The sequence below is a fragment of the Mobula birostris genome, chromosome 15, assembly GCF_030028105.1.
Source record: "Mobula birostris isolate sMobBir1 chromosome 15, sMobBir1.hap1, whole genome shotgun sequence".
Taxonomy (NCBI): domain Eukaryota; kingdom Metazoa; phylum Chordata; class Chondrichthyes; order Myliobatiformes; family Myliobatidae; genus Mobula; species Mobula birostris.
In genome coordinates this window covers 16899793-16917322 of record NC_092384.1, presented here as the reverse complement: position 1 = coordinate 16917322, position 17530 = coordinate 16899793, and the positions used below count along the sequence as shown (strand labels likewise).

The window sequence follows — 17530 nt, the reverse complement described above, 5'->3', positions numbered from 1 at the left end:
ACAGAGAGTGGTTCATGGGGAACTAATCAGAGCACTCTCATCTTTGGTATTTATCTGTCGAGAAAAAGGAATATCTGAAGATCAAGGCAGAAATCTCGACAGAAAACTTACCTTCTGGAAATAGTGGTTTCTGCCGCAGACACATTTATGTATTCGGCATCACAAGTTACCTGTAACGTAAAACTAAGCTGACCCTCATTAGAATTGTCTCTTACGGTTCATCAGATCTACAGCAGGACGTCAACGTCCATATCCACTCCCGGATAAACTCCTCTACAAACTGACCTCAATCACATCCCGTGGGATCCAATTGACAAAATTTGTGTTACCTGTGAACAACGTTAAGCCCCAACCAGCTACATAATTTCAGATCTAAGAAGACAGGAGATACAATTTAATAATGGTGACAAAGCGTCTTATGAAAAAGGCATAGCATCCCCACCGCTGCGTGGAAATTCGGAAACATAGCTGCTCAAAATGGCGAGGTGTCTGACATGGTAATCAGAATCTTAACTCCGTTCGTAGGAAGCACATGGAAGCTCAGTATTGTTTCATTGCCAACCAAGATGCTTTTGAATATTCCGTGTTGTCATTTTATAAATGGATAAAAATTTATACCCTGCTAGCTTAGACACAAGGGTGCGTGCTAACCCTTTTTTTCTGTATCAGGTTAAAATTTTTGCTCGATTGACTATCCTGTTGTCTCTCATTTACTTTGTGGAACTGTAGGAGATATTTGAAAGAGCAGCATTTCCCGCAATGGAACTGCTCGTGTTTATTGGATTTAAAATGGAGCCTCGGAACTGCAATCAATGATCCGAGGCTTCCTCGATGCGCCCTTTATAGATTTTATCGCAGTACCTTTTGAATCTCTGTTATCATTAAACTGAATAACTTGCTGTTTGAAATCTATGCTCACTCTTTATGTGATCAACACCCTATACCCGAAATCTATTTCTATCACAGACAGTATTTGCTGCTGCTTCTCAGTGAGTTCTACTTGTGAACTGGTCACAGCAGCGAGTAAGAAACCTGAGTACTATGCGGCCTACTTTGAGAAAACAGACTGAAATCTGTCAATGGAATTAATTTATGAAGGTTTCACATTATATGCTTTTGTCTCATGAAAATTGCTTGAAGTTCGACGCTCCCTTTATAAAGCTCCTCACTGGGAGCAATGTAATATTTCTTGACAATTTCTTTAATCTTGTCAAACAGCAGAAGTATTTCATTATTAATTCGTTTTTGAATACGCGACCATATGATATGTCGTTTCTTTTTGTCATCAATGCTCAGAACCCAAAATCATACATTGTGCAGGAGATATGTGCATTTCGACGTCCGGGGCAATGTACTTGCTGTTCAAACCAGGCTCGTTCATCATTTCCTTTTTGTTTTGCAATCCAGACATTCAGCAGTAGTTCATTAATCGAACCGTTATAACCAAACCGTAAAGGAATTTATCAAGAGAAGCAAATTTTTCATTTATATAACACCGTCCGCACCCGTCGGAGCTTAAAGTCTTCTGGCCGCATGAACGCAACTGCTTTACTAGAGAAACCCGCAGGGTGCCATTTGACCGAAGGTATATAATTGAAATGGAGCAAAACTGCCAAGGTAAATTGGAATGAAGAAATACTGTTATTGTTTTTGTCCGCCTAACTTATTAGACATTTTTCAACTCCTAAGCGGATTTCCATCTTTACCATCAAAATGCGCAGAGTACAGATTTGAATTTATAGCTCAATAAAGACTTAGATAATTCCTGTATTCAGCAAGAGGGCAAGATTTCCAACATAATTACGGAAGCATTAGGTAGGCCATGTAAAAATTAGAATTGTAAGAGTTCTTATTTTCCTCCCAGCCGAGACAGGGTTCAAATCTGAACCACATTATTCTGCCTGGCGGTGGCGTCATCCTGCGTCATGTTTACATAATTAATACATTTCCTCACGAAGTCCTTTTCCTTCTTTAAAATACCACTTGCATTGCAAGATTTGGTCGCTTTGGTTTCTGTAAGATGGCGGAGAAGTTTACGGTTTCGTACATGACACTTCTGGTTATTACTTGGCTAAGTATGCTGATTTATACACGCCGTTTCCGAATTGAATATTCTATTTCATAATATTTAACCCTGGGTGCCTGCAGCATATTCGGTTACCGTTTTTCATCTATTCGGCCGTTTTTCGCTGTTAGATGTCCAGTGACTTACGTCATCAGTTTTTGTTAATTCACTGTGTTTAACTGTTGTTAATACTCTTGCTTATTTTTCCGGCAGTCGTCAAAGTAACGGCGAACGAAGTATCTCAATTCCCGCGGGACCTGAACGTCCCGGGTGGTGCGAATGTCACGATGTTCTGCAAATTTCCACTATCACAAGATACTGTTGACATTCGTTGGCGGAGGCAAGGCGAGAAGGCATTTTTAGAAAGGGACAGCAGAAGACAATTTACTGTAGAAAGGGGAAGAGGAACGCTTGTACTCCGAAATGTCAAATTCAGCGACTCTGGACTATATTACTGTGAAGTAAAGTTTCAGGAGCAATTTTTCGTGAGTAGCTGTGGCACCAGCCTCACTGTGTTCGGTGAGTGTGGCTGTTTGGAGATTTTCGGCTCTGTGCATTTTACATCAAACTTAGTGATGAGGATGATAATAAATGTTTCTATTTGACTAAACAAGCGGCGAGAATACATTTGTTCCCCGCGTTAAAATATACCCCAGTCCAGGGATTCTCAATTCAGAATTATAAAGAACAGAAGAATTAATCACATTTCGTGTAGCAACTATTAGGCGCATAATGAAGTTGATTCTGTTTATCGTATCGTATTTCCTCGGTTCTTTCCCCACTGCTATTCGTCCAGCCCTGCTCATCAGCTATCTCCCAATTAAACCGAATGTCCAAGGTTAGTGATACCTTAGGACTTCACCCTCATTATCACAAAGGTACTTTGAATACAACGAATTACTTTAATTTTCAAGCAAGGTTAGGATTGTGTTGCAAGCAAGAGGCTGAAATAATATTAATATTAATGTGAATGGCTGGAGTTGGATAACTCGATTCCTCAGCACAGAGGACGCAGAATATTAATACTTAAATAGAGTAATCTCTGTCAAAGGGTCTCCATGCAGCAGCACAATGCTCCAATTCCGCATCAACAAGTAGACAGGAATAATACCCAGCTCCAAATGAGTTAATTCCAACATCTATCACATGCACTGCAAAATGTCATTCCAACTTTTGTCATGCAGGGTTAGCAAAATCTATACTTCTTTCACCATATAAATTGTGAGAAATATGGACCTCTCAGGGTTAAGGTGAATTTTGATACGATTGGATAGTACTGTAACGGGTAGAGAGTCGGTCACAAACACCTCCTCTGGCAGCTCACTCCACAATAGCATCACCGGCCGAGTAAAGACGTTTCCCACCAGGTTCGCCTTTAATACTTTTCATTTCACTCTGAAGCTATGAATTCCAATTACACTCTCACCCAACCTCAGTGGATGATGCAGGCTTGTATACACCATATATCTACATCCCTCATAATTTTGTATACCTCGATCAAATGGTCGCTCGTTCTCTTACGAATCATTCAAAAAATCCTTACCTGTTAAACCTTTCCTCATAATCCATGTCCTCAAATTCATGCCACATCTTGTAAGTTGTTTTGTACTCATTCAATCATATTTATAACTTTCCTGCAGATAATTAACCAGAACTGTGAACAATACACCAAATTTGTTCTCACTGACGTCTAATGCAACTTCAGCATAACATTCCAACTTTTACACTCAATACTCTGATATGTGAAGTCCAATATGACAAAGGTTATCTTTACGAAACCACTGCCTTTTGCTCCATTTCCAATGAATTATCAATCTGTATTCCAAGATCATTTTTTACCGCATTCGTCAATCCCAGTCTCGTTGACGATGTGTATCGGAGAATGGTTTGTCTTCTTAAAGTACAACAGCTTACAATTACCTTCATTAAATCCTATCTGCCATTTTCAACGCATTTTTAGACCTGGTCCATAACCCGCTGCAAGCTTTGATCGCCATGCGGCACACCACCAGTCAAAGGCCTTCGTTCAAAGAACAACCATCTACTACCATACACTGGCTTCTCCCGCGAAGCCAACGTTAGACACAACTTACTCCTTCATCCTGAATGCCAAGCGAACGTACTTGATCAGCCCACCACCCCCATGCAGAACTTTTCCAAAGCTCTTGCTAAAATCCATATTGACCACTGTTATCCTTCATCAAGATCCATGGTAACCCGCTCGAAAAGTTCATTAAGATTGGTTAGACAGAGCCTACATTGCACAAAATAATGTTGCTTATTCCCAAACAAACCCAGTCTATCTCAATATTTATCTATCCTATTCTTTCGAATATCTTCCAATAAATTACCCACTTCACTGTAATACCAACTAGTCTATATTATCCCGGTTTATTCCGAGAGTCTATCTTGAACAACGGCAAAACTAGAGACATAATTGGAGTGCAAGTTCTTGGGAAACTGAAAGTTCTGAAAGTAGGTAATTCACCTAGACCAGATGATGTACATACCATGATTCTGATAAAAGTTGCTGATAGATTGTGGAGGCATTAGTAAAGGTCTTTCAAGAATTACGATTCTGGAATGGTTCTGGAAGACTGGAAAATTACAAATGTCACTCCACTCTTCAAGAAAGCAGAGAGGCAGAAAAGGGAATCTATAGGCCAGTCAGTCTGACCTCACTGGTTGTCAAGATGTTGGAGTCCATCATTAAGGATCAGGTATTAGATTACTTGGAGACACATAATAAAACACGCCATTGTCAGCATGATATCCTCAAAGGAAACTCTCGCCAGACAAATCTGATTGAATTATTTGAAGGAATAAAAAGCAGGATAGATAAAGGTAGGCAGAATCGGTTGTTGTGTACTTGGATTTTCAGAAGGCCTTTGACAAGGTACCACACACAAGGCTGTTAAACAAGCTACGAGCCCAAAGTATAACAAGAAAGATACTAGGGTGGATAAAGCAGTGGCTGGTTGGTAAGTGACAAAGAATGGAAATAAAGGGAGAATTTTCTGGTTGGCTGCCCGTGACGAACTGTCTTCCACAGGGGTCTGTGCAGTGACCGATTCGTTTAATGTTATATGTCAATGATATGGATGGTGGAATTGATGGCTTTGTTGCAAAGCTTGCAGACGATATGAAGAGAGGTGGATGGGCAGGTAGTTTTAGGAAATAGAGAGGCTACAGAAAGACTGAGACAGATTAGGAGGACAGGCAAAGAAATGGCAGATGGAATACAGTTTCGAGAAGTGTGTGAGCATGCAGTTTGGTGGAGGGTGTGAAAGTTTTGAATATTTTCCAACTGGAGAGAAAACACAAAAAAACATTGAGGTGGTAAGGGACTTGCGAGTCCGTGTGCAGTATTCCATACAGGTTAATTTGCAGGTTGGGTCTGTGGCCAGGAAGGCAAATCCGATGATCGCATTCATTTCAAGAGGACTAGAATATAAAAGCAAGAATGTAATATTCAGACTTTATAAAGCACTGGTGAGGCGTCACGGCGTATTTTGCATCGGAGTGTGTGTGTATGGTTGAGTAACAATAAGCAGAACGTGAAATTGGAAGAATTTATTAAATACTGGTTAATACTGGCGGGTAACTGATTTGATAGTTGAGCATCAGGCTAGTTGGAAGGGAGATAAGCGAAATTATCTGTACTGAAATGGATCGAAAATACTCAATATAACTACGTTTTGATTCAAGCTCCTCCAACTCCAGTGGAAATTGTTCCTGTTGGAGGGTTTTCGTCTCCTCGAAAGCTCCTTTGTAAAACGGCTGCCTTCTACCCGGAGAAATTAGAAATCATTTGGCAAAGAAATAACAAGCAAATTCACACTGGAATACAAAATGTGACAAACCGGAACGTGGACGGCTTGTACGAAGTATTTAGTTTATTGGAAATTACGCAGTCTGCTTGGGGAAAAGATATTTACACCTGCCTGGTGTCGCATGGCTCCCTCACGTTGTCTGCCAGTTTCAGCTACATCCAAGGTAAGATGGTGTCTTGATGAAGTCATGATGTTGGATCTCGGCCTTAAACGTCGACATTTTAGATCTGCCTGATCGGCTGAGTTCTTCCAGGATTTTATGTGTTATTCTGAATTTCAGCATGTTCAGAATCTTTTCTGCTCAATGTAAGATGGAAGCGCTTACAAGTCATTGTGGTGGGGTCAATGTGACCTTGTTAAGAACAGTAACTGAACAGCTACCCAAAGACGGAAGAATGGCTAATTTTGAAGCGTAGTAATTGATAGTGAGTATTGAACGTGAAAGGTGTTCAAAAACTTGTGTTATTCCGTTAGTTTAAATCGTGTAGGGCGAATTAAGAAATTGAATTCGTGCAGTATTTGCAAGGTAGCAAACTTGTGAACATTTGCCAAAATTGTGGAAAGCAAAACGTAAACTCTATATCTCATCGAAATATAACAAAGGTGGGAATTTGCATTTCCTGTCTTATGACATATTTTCCGATGTTGCGCAGTGAGATTTGAAAGGAGCCTATTAGATATTTTGCATTATTGATTCTCATGTGTGCATTTTTTAGATGCATAAGTGCTTCACAGTTTCTTCTTTTCCCCCTGTTGATCCACAAGGCGCTGATACTAAATTCATTCTGGCATGTGCGCTCGGCGGATCGGCAATTTTAGCTCTGATAATAGTTTTGGTGAAAGTCAAGTTAAAGAGATTGCACGGTAAGAAACCTGATCGCTGAGAAATATCACCTCTATTCGTGCAAAATAGATGTGTGAAAGATACTTAACTTCAAAAAGAATAAATGTCATTAGAGCATGATTAGACAGGGATTGACATGGTCGAACCTGATTACATTGATAATCATCAGGCACAACACAAGCTGGATCTTAATATACAATAATTCCACCAGTCCACTCGCTGTATCTATATGCTGTATCTTGTTCATAAATGCCGTTATATCCCTTTGGAATACTTCAAATGTCGTTTTGGATACAATGGCAGGTCTATACTTTGAAGCGTAAGCAGCTTGGCATAGGTCTATGCTTACTGTCACTGTTTAAAGAACATTGACGATCTCATGCATGTCTCATTGATTTTAATTTCCATTTTAACGACAGTATTTAGATGTAGTACAGCAACTCATATACTATTATCACTTTACGGCTTCTTTAAATGTCGTAGACTCTTGAGCATAGTGCCATGATGTTGATGCACTGTATTAAGACAACTAATACCACAAAATGCTTTCTGAAAGATCCGTACCTTCAGCAGTTCCTCTTACGCGATGAATTCTATTTGTATCAAATGAATAATGTCCAACTTTTACAATGTAAATAATTTCTTTTATTTTTCTTAAGGGATTAACACAAGCTCTTTGGACAGATGTCAGAGTGAAGAGCTGGTAAGTGAAGTGGCTTGACTTCTTTGAGATCGGCGTATAGGTATAGCAGAGATATAGAAAACCACAGAAACCATAGAAAAACTACAGCACAGAAACAGGCCTTTGGCCCTTCTTGGCTCTGCCAAATTATTTTCTGCCTAGTCCCACTGACCTGCGCACGGACCACATCCCTCCATACACTTCCCACCCATGTATCTGTCCCATTTATTCTTAAGTGTTAAAAAAGAACCCGCATTTACCACCTCGTCTGGCAGCTCATTCCACACTCCCACCACTCTCTGTGTGAAGAAGCCCCCCTTTAAACTTTTCCCCCTTCAACCTTAACCCATGTCCTCTGGTTTTTTTCTCCCCTAGCCTCAGTGGGAAAAGCCTGCTTGCATTCACCCTATCTATACCCATCATAATTTTATATACCTCTATCAAATCACCACTCATTCTTCTACGCTCTAGGGAATAAAGTCCTAATCTATTCAACCTTTGTCTGTAACTCAGTTTCTCAAGTCCCGGCAACATCCTTGTAAACCTTTTCTGCACTCTTTCAACCTTATTAATATCCTTCCTGTAATTTGGTAACCAAAACTGAACACAATACTCCAAATTCGGCCTTACCAGTGCCTTATACAACCTCATCATAACATTCCAGCTTTGATACTCAATACTTTGATTAATAAAGGCCAATGTACCAAAAGCTCTCTTTACGACCCTATCTACCTGTGACGCCACTTTTAGGGAATTTTGTATCTGTATTCCAAGATCCCTCTGTTCTACTGCACGCCTCAGTGCCTTACCATTAACCCTGTATGTTCTACCTTGGTTTGTCCTTCCAAAGTGCAATACCTCACACTTGTCTGTATTAAACTCTATCTGCCATTTTTCAGCCCATTTTTCCGGCTGGTCCAAGTCCCTCTGCAGGCTCCGAGAACCTTCCTCGCTGTCTAGTACATCTCAAATCTTTGTATAATCAGCAAATTTGCTGATCCAATTTAGCACATTATCATCCAAATAATTGATACAGATGACAAATAACACTGGACCCAGCACTGATCCCTGTGGCGCACCACGAGTCACAGGTCTCCACTCTGAGAAGCAATTTCCTACTACTGGTCTTTGGCCTCTTCCATTGAGCCAATGTCTAATCCAATTTACCACCTCTCCATGTATACCTAGCGACTGAATTTTCCGAACTAACCTCCCATGCGGGACCCTGTCAAAGGCTTTAGACAACATCCACTGCCTTCCCTTCATCCACTTTCCTGGTAAACTCCTCGAAAAACTCCAATAGATTGGTCAAACATGACCTACCATGCACAAAGCCATTTTGACTCTCCCTAATATGTCCCCGTCTATCCAAATGCTTGTAGATTCTGTCTCTTAGTACTCCCTCCAATAACTTACCCACTATCAATGTCAAAATTACCGGCCTAATGTCAAACGTACCTTAAATATTACAAATTTATGATTATGAAGACAAGTATTCCTCTTTTATTGTCATTTAGTAATGCATGCATTAAGAAATGATACATTATTTCCTCCGGTGTGATATCACAAAACACAGGACAAACCCAGACTGAAAAAACTGACAAAACCACATAATTATAGCATATAGTTACAAGCAGTGCAACAATACCATAACTTGATGAAGAAGTCCGTGAGCACAGTAAAGTACAAGGTTTCTCAAATGTCCCACATCTCACGCAGACGAGAGAACGAAGAAAAACTCTCCCTGCCATGCCGACCACAATCCGACTCTGAGTCATCCGAAAACTTCGAGCTCTGATCAACTCTACGATACCGAGTACTGAGCGCCACATCTGCCCGAACGATTCGACCTCCTTCTCGGTCGCCAAAAGCAGACAAGGTCGGGGATTTTGAGGCCTACCCTCCGAAAGATTCACGACCACACAGTAACGACAGCAGCGAATGTTCCTCTGTGCTTTCACGTCCATTCTCCATCAAATCAGAATTGTCCACGGCCCCTATTTGACAGATACAATATCATTTTTCACCGGAGAGCTGCGCACGCACGGCATACCGCCATCTTGTCCTTCCGCCTAAGATTTATTTTGTTCTAACATTTGAAACGCAGTAGGGAACAATAAAACTACCTGACACCTCTTTATTTTGCAGTTTTATCCAAGGTAGATTTGAATATTCCTATTGAATCTGAATCTATCGTCTTTCAGGATTCTACATCAGTTCATAACCGGTTGCATTAAGATGAACGGTAGTGTATACTAATGGAAGTTATGCTGTTAATCACGCTTCGTTTGACGAATAATTAAATACAAATCTAAGACTGAGATGTTTTAGATGTCAAATGTCGGCTTACGAGAATCACTGTGTCGTGCACAATGGAAAAATACAGTACACGCATTTCGCAATATATGTTACATCTGATTTGAACGCACAGCAAGCAAAATTGAAAATGCAACGAAATTTTGCTTTGGAAAGTCATATGGAGTTTTTAACACCGATTCCCAACAAAGATCCACAGAACAGTGCATGACCTGCAATGGAATCGAATATGCTTCCAATAAACCGTGTAGTATCTGGTGCACAATGATACCCATATGTTAAGGAAATTCCACCAGGCGCCTTCTACTCCAGGAGGCTACGCTGAAGGATTATTATCCTCAATTTTGAAAGAAATGCCTGCAACATATAAATGTATTGTCATCTCCCATTTTGGATTGAATCCAGAAATTAAGAACCTCTAACGCCGTTTTAGGAAAGAGAAAACGCTGTCCTTTCAGGTTGAATACCTCTCCCCGGAAAGCAACGTAAACGTTGATTGTTTCTCTTTCCTCTCGTGTTTCCTGATCTACTGTGTGTCTTATTTGTCTGTTTCACTTCAAAGTTCCAGCAGTTCAATGTTATTAAATGTGTCCCACCTGGATCCTCCTGATAGCATATATTAAACCTTTATCGGTTATATACCCATCTGTCTACACGGGAAACAACTTTTTTGTGTTCATTAATTACCTTCCCAATTGTAGCGCATATTTTTACTTTTACGTAACGATATTTGCTGCAACAACTTTTCACATCACCAAAGCAAGGTTGTCATATCCCACTGGCTTCATTATAGTAGAACTCCGTTGAAACTTCTATCAGCATTTGTAGCACTTCCCGAAATGAAGGACCGCTTCTGAGAGTAATATCTAAGATGAAGCTGGAACGTTTAAGATTTTTTTTACCGTCGCTTTATTGCTCTGGAATGCTCTGTCATTATTTTAGCCGAAACAAATGCTATTTTAACCATTTACTGTAACGGGCATGTCCAACAGCTCTACTTATTTCGATTGTAATTTAATTGATACACCAGCAACACCAATCAGCTCAACAGCTGGCAAGATGCCCCTCCCGTATTTGCTACCTCAGATAAGCCAGGCTGGAACCGTACAACAGGTCTTGTCACTTGTTCCAATATCCTTAACCTAGATAATGCGAGTTTCAAGAGTCACAGGCTCTAAATGCACCGTGGGGACGAAATCGCGTCATGCCAATAATTATAGTAATTTGACGGGGTGCTAAGAAAACCGCATCGGATAAAGCCCGTCCACAAAACTTAGAAGCGTGTAAGGGATATAACAGAAGAGATGAAAACAAAAGAAATGGCCAGACCTGAGAAACCGATCCGATTGAAAGGATGGTTTTAAGTGGTTGCTTGGAAATCTAAAGTAAACGTAGTGACTTCCAGCCTGAAATGGGTTTGGTATCCCACCTCCGGAATGATATACGGACAATATCATAACACGCGGATATTCCAAACCAAACAGTTCATGATCACTGACCTTGTATCAGTTATCAGTATTAAGTGTGTTTTTCCAACAGGCTGACCAAGCTGCGGTTGATGACACCACTCCCCATGTTTCACTAAATATGAGGGAAAGTAAAGGATTTCGCAAAGATCGACAAGAAGAAGAATGCATTATCTATTCTCAGGTAAAGCAGAGAGATTGCCATGTATAATATATGAATTTGCTTTAGAGATAAACTATGACATGCAAGTGTTTGGGCACACCTGGTCAAAATTTCTGTTACTGTGATCGAGTAAAAGATGACCTGATTTCCAAAAGGCATAAAGTTAAAGGTGCACACATTTCTTTAATATTTTAAGCAGGATTACTTTTTTTATTTCCTTCTTTTACAATTTCAAATTAACAAAAAAAGGAACAGGGCCCGAAGCAAAATTTTGGGCACCCTGCATGGTCAGTACATAGTAACACCCCCTTTGGCAAGTATCACAGCTTGTAAATGCTTTCTGTAGCCAGCTAAGAGCCTTTCAATTCTTGTTTGAGGGATTTTCGCCCATTCTTCCTTGCAAAAGGCTTCTAGTTCTGTGAGATTTCTGGGCCGTCTTGTATGCATTGCTCTTTTCCGGTCTATCCACAGATTTTCGATGATATTCAGGTCGGGGGACTCTGAGGGCCATGGCAAAACCTTCAACTTGCGCCTCTTAAGGTAGTTCATTGTGGATTTTGAGGTGTGTTCAGGATCATTATCCATCCTCTTTTCATCTTCAGCTTTTTTACAGACGGTGTGATGTTTGCTTCCAGAATTTGCTGGTATTTAATTGAATTCATTCTTCCCTCTAACAGTGAACTGCTCCTCGTGCCACTGGCTGCAACACAAGCCAAAAGCATAATGATCGATCCACCCCCGTGCTTAACAGTTGGAGAGGTGTTTTAATTTCATGAAATTCTGCACACTTTCTTCTCCAAACATACCTTTGTTCATTGCGGCCAAAAAGTTCTATTTTAACTTCATTAGTCCACAGGACCTGTTTGCAAAATGCATCAGGCTTGTTTAGATGTTCCTCTGCAAACTTCTGACGCTGAATTTTGTAATGAGGATGCAGGAAAGGTTTTCTTTTGATGACTCTTCCATGAAGGTCATATTTGTGCAGGTGTCGCTGCACAGTAGAACAGTGCACCACCACTCCAGAGTCTGCTAATTCTTCCTGAAGGTCTTTTACAGTCAAACGGGGGTTTTGATTTGCCTTTCTAGTAATCCGACAAGCACTTCTCTAGGAAAGTTTTCTTGGTCTTCCAGACCTCAACTTGACCTCCACCGTTCCTGTTAACTACCATTTCTTAATTACATTATGAACTGAGGAAACGGCTACCTGAAAACGCTTTGCTAGCTTTCTCCTGCTTTGTGCGCATCATTTATTTTAATTTTCAGAGTGCTAGGCAACCGCTTAGAGGAGCTGATGTCTTCTGATTGTTGGGACAAGGTTTCAGCAATCAGGATATTAATAAAGCTTTAAAATTTGCATCACCTGGTCTTTCCTAACGGTAACTGTGAACAAGCCATAGCCCTAACATCCTAATTAAGGTCTGAGACCTTGGTAAAAGTTACCTAAGAGCTCAAATCTCTTGGGGTCCGTAAACATTTGCATGGTGCACCTTTCCTTTTCTTTCACTCTAAAATTGGACCAAAAATGCACTAATTTTGCTTAAAATGTTGAAAAGAATGTTTCATCTTTAACTTTATGACTTTTGGAAATCAGTTCCACTGCTACTCACTTAACTATTCACAGTAACAGAAATTTTGACCGGGGTGCCCAAAATTTGCACGCCACTGTAACAGAGCCGTACAACCCAGCTAGTTCGTGCCACCCAATTACAGCCATGTGACTAATTAGCCGACTCACCCGTAAGTGTTTGGAACGTGGGAGGTAACTTGAGCGCCCAGAAAAAGTCATACGGTCATGGGAAAACATAGAAACACACCATTTCGTCGGTTACGGGAATTAAACCTCGATCACCGCTGCTGTAATAGTGTTAACCTAGCCGCTACGCTACCGAGCCACGCACAACAGATATACAATACCATAAAATATAGAAGCAGAAGTAGGCCATTCGGCACATCGTGTCTGCTCCGTCATTCAATCATGGGCTGATCCAATTCTTCCAGTCATCCCCACTCCGCTGCCTTCTCCCCATACCCTTTGATGCCCTGGCTAATCAAAAATGTATCTATCCCTGTATCCCTGCCTTAAATGCACCTAATGACTTGGCCTCCACAGTCGCCCATTGCAACAAATTCCACATATTTACTACCCTCTGACTAAAGTAATTTCTCCGCATCTCTTTCTAAATGGACGTCCTTCAATCCTGAAGTCGTGCCCTCTTGTCCTAGACTCCCCTAGCATGGAAATAAATTTGCCACATCTAATCTGTTCAAGCCTTTTAATATTCGGAATGTTTCTATGAGATCCCCATCCCCCCGCCCCCAATTCTCCTGAACTCCAAGGAATACATCCCAAGAGCTGCCAGGCGTTCCTCATACGGTAACCCTTTCGTTCCTGGAATCATTCTCGAGAATCTTCTCTAAACCCTCTCCGATGTCAGCATATCCCTTCCAAAATAAAGAGCCCAAAACTGCAAACAATACTCCAAGTGTGGTCTCACGAGTGCCTTATAGAGCCTCAACATCACACCCTGTTCTTATATTCTATACCTCGAGAAATGAATTCCAACTTTGCATTCACCTTCTTCACAACCGATTTAACATGGAGGTTAACCTTTCAGATATCCTGCATAAGGACTCACAATTCCCTTTGCATCACGGCATTTTGAATTATTTTCCCATCTAAATAATCGTCTGCACGTTTATTTCTTCCACCGATGTGCATGAACATACACTTTCCAACATTGTATTTTATTTGCCACTTCTTTGCCCTTTCCCCTAAACTATCTAAGTCTCTCTGCAGCTCTGTTTCCTCAGCACTATCCACCCCTCCAACTATCTTTGTATCATCGGCAAATTTAGCCAAAATCCATTAATCCCATAGTCAAAATCATTGACATACATCATAAAAAGGAGCGGTCGCAACACCAACCCCTGTGTAACTCCGCTGGTAACCGGTAGTCAGCCAAAATAGGATCCCTTTATTCCACTTTCTGTTTTCTACCAATCAGCAATGTTCACCCATGTTAGTAACGCCTCTGTAATTCCATACGCTCTTATCTTGCTAAGCAGCTTCATGTGCGGCACCTTGACAAAGGCCTTCTGAAAATCCAAGTGTACCACATCTACTACATCTCCTTTGTCTACCCTGCTTGCAATTTCCTCAAAAAATTGCGGTAGGTTAGACAGGCAGGATTTTCCTTTCAGAAAGCCATGCTGCCTTTGGCCTAACTTGTCATGTGCCTCCAGGTACTCCGTAATCTCATTCCTAACAATCGATTCCAACATGTACGTAAACGATATTCCAAAGGAGATTAATTTTACGGACCTGATCTGAACTTTTTCACTGTACCATTTACGACTAAACACCCTCGAAATATCATCACATTTTTCTTCCATCTGGGTGGACTCCAACCTGAAAGCATGAACATTGATCTCTCTAATTTTTAATGCCTATTTCATCATTCCCTTTCTATTTTTTTCTCCATTCCCAACTATGGCTCCCTTTCACCGCTTCTCTTCTCCTCATCTGCCCATCACCTCCACTGGTACCCTTCTTTCTTCCATTTCCTCCGGGGTCCACTGTCTCCTCCTATCAGATTTCTTCTTGCACCCTATTCCTTTTCCACTCATCACCTCCCAGCTTCTAAGTTATTCCATCCCCATCATCAACACACGTTCTTTCCCAGCTGGTTTCTCATATCACCTGCCATCTTGTATTCATTCCCCACCTTCCTATTCTAGCTTCTGACCCCCTCCTTTCGGTGTCCTGCTAAAGCATTTCAGACAGAAACATCAACAGCGTATTTACCTTCATACATGTTGCCTTACCGAATGAATTACATAACATTTCTTTTGCATTCCTCAAGATTTCCAGCATCTGCAGAATCCATTGAGATTATCTTTTTTACGCTCGCTTTTATGAATTCAATTTCATATGTAATGTGGAAACACTAAAAAGCATGAAACTAGGAATAGCCATCCTTTCCAATGCTCATTATCAGCTCCACAATGAACTCGAATATCTGATAATAACCGAGAAACACTGAACCAACCGAACATTGGTGTTATTCATGGAAATGCCGAACTGTGACAAAACAGTAACCATGTGGCATGAATGAACAAAGTGCCAGCGTTCAATCTATCAGTTGTGCGGTATCCACTGATGACAGTGTCTGTGTGTATTTGGAATTCTGTTGGCAGGTGTGACTGAGGAAACACCGTAAGATCTGTAGACTAAACAGTTTGCGGCAATCAGACAAACATAACACAACAATGCTCTTGTATATTGAGTTAGCGAAATATTTTGTACTATACCTGCTGCTTCAAGGAGTTATCTACTCTCCCAACTCGATGTTGTTGAAGTTCATTTTCAGTAAGGAAAGAAACGCTCATTGTTCAGTGCGACAGCACAGGCTCTTGGAGTTGAAATACCAAATAAATCAAAAAGGGAAATTTTGAAACAATGTTGACATAAACTTTGTGTAAAACGGCAGAAATCTAAAATTGATAACTTATGAGTGCATCACTAATTTATATTACAATTCTTGATTAAATTTGTTCAACTCAATGGATTCTCAATTAACCCCTGATTTTCAAATATTTTCGCAGACTGCAGGAAATGGAGCTGACAAACTGACTTACGCTGCTCTGCAGATTCCCGATTCTAAGAACACACCAGCATCCAAACAGCAAAACAAACATGCATTGTACGCAGACGTAAATACATCAAAGAAACTGTGAAGCTGAGAATCCAACTGCAGTTTAGAGCTATAGACTATCAATGAGTGCATGGCCGAGGCATTTATTCGTTTCATTTCTTGCCTCCAGATAAAGATTGTTAATCTATCACATGTATAAATTAGGAAGATAAGGGATCAATTTCATCTTCGATTTGTTGGAAGCGATTATCACTGGTAAGAATAAAAGTAAGGAATTTAGAATAAGATTAGGAATAAGCCGTTCCGCCTGTCTCTCCTGCCCAGTCATTATCTCCATTGAACATTCCCCGATCATTACAGGAAATAAAACTACTTTGCCTAAAGTACCGCCCCACCCTCTACAGTCCTCAGAGGATGAAAAAAAAAGAGAGGTTTGTCACCACCAGGCAGAGAACTTTGTTTTCAGGGTAAAAACCGTCAACTGAACAGTTATTCTTGCTCACTTATGTCAAAGTTCAACCGAGGGAAATATAGATTAAAAGATGTGAAAAAATCGCAACATTTTCTCACGATAACACCTCTGTGTTTGAATATTGATCAGTAAATGTCGAATGATAAAAAAAAATCAGTATTCTTCTGTTTCGTATACATTCACGGATTGTTGCTCAACATTAACTGTAAAATGCAACTGCACTATGAAATGCATCGCCACCAGTGTACCTGTCCCAGCCCACATTGAAACAAGGAGATACGCACCTGGTCACATTAAAGGAAATCAGGTTTAGCCTAATCATAACATCTGACTGAAAATTGTAGACGTTGGAAAGTAGATTTATAGGAATCACGTGTTTCGACGTGTACTCTCGAAGAATATGGTGCTTTGGACAGAGCTCCTCAGCGGTTAATCTTTCCAATTGCCCGATGGAGCAAAATAAGTCTGCTATATGCCCAGCATTTATTTGGGCAATAGTCAGTAAATTGACGCATTAATTCCGGTTCAGGTAGATGTATATGTGACAACAGCGTGAGCATCCTGTTATAGTAATATATTATTGTTGCTCATCAGGTCAGCGTGTTTGGTGGATAAGGTGCGGGGCTAAGGAAGGCGGGGAGTAGGTACACGGAACACGGCAGTGAAATAAATCCTCTGTCTGATAATGCAAACAACAGCCTATTTTCTGAAAGAGTTTCGGTAATGCAGAGAGATTGGCAAAAATAATAAAAACGTACACGCCTGGAGACTGAGTGGGCTGCTCAGTCCTGTTCTGCTGGATATGCTGGCTGGGACAGATTTCCCTTCACATCTCAAATCTCGTCGATTTCTCCACTTTTTAATATTGCTCTGATATTTACTTTCAATTAAAAATGCACAGTTATATCTTGTTCGTAGTTGACAGGATCTTTGTACTCTTATCTTTCTTATGCATTTTTTCATCTACTCATAAAAAAACATAAATAGCCGTCTGTTATTTCTCTGAAGAGCAGTCACAAGAGTCAACTAATTCC

At 40.6% G+C, this 17530-nt stretch overlaps 1 protein-coding gene across 1 annotated transcript; it reads left to right on the top strand.

The window, feature by feature from the left end:
• The first annotated feature begins 1998 nt into the window (after nucleotides 1-1998).
• Nucleotides 1999-16564, top strand: LOC140210241 (natural cytotoxicity triggering receptor 3 ligand 1-like). Its single transcript, XM_072279121.1, has 7 exons — nucleotides 1999-2075; nucleotides 2279-2584; nucleotides 5789-6061; nucleotides 6664-6762; nucleotides 7402-7445; nucleotides 11280-11390; nucleotides 15975-16564. The coding sequence occupies exons 1-7, from the start codon at nucleotides 2021-2023 to the stop codon at nucleotides 16104-16106; spliced, it is 1020 nt and encodes a 339-aa protein (XP_072135222.1). The 5' UTR covers nucleotides 1999-2020; the 3' UTR covers nucleotides 16107-16564.
• Nucleotides 16565-17530: the final 966 nt, after the last annotated feature.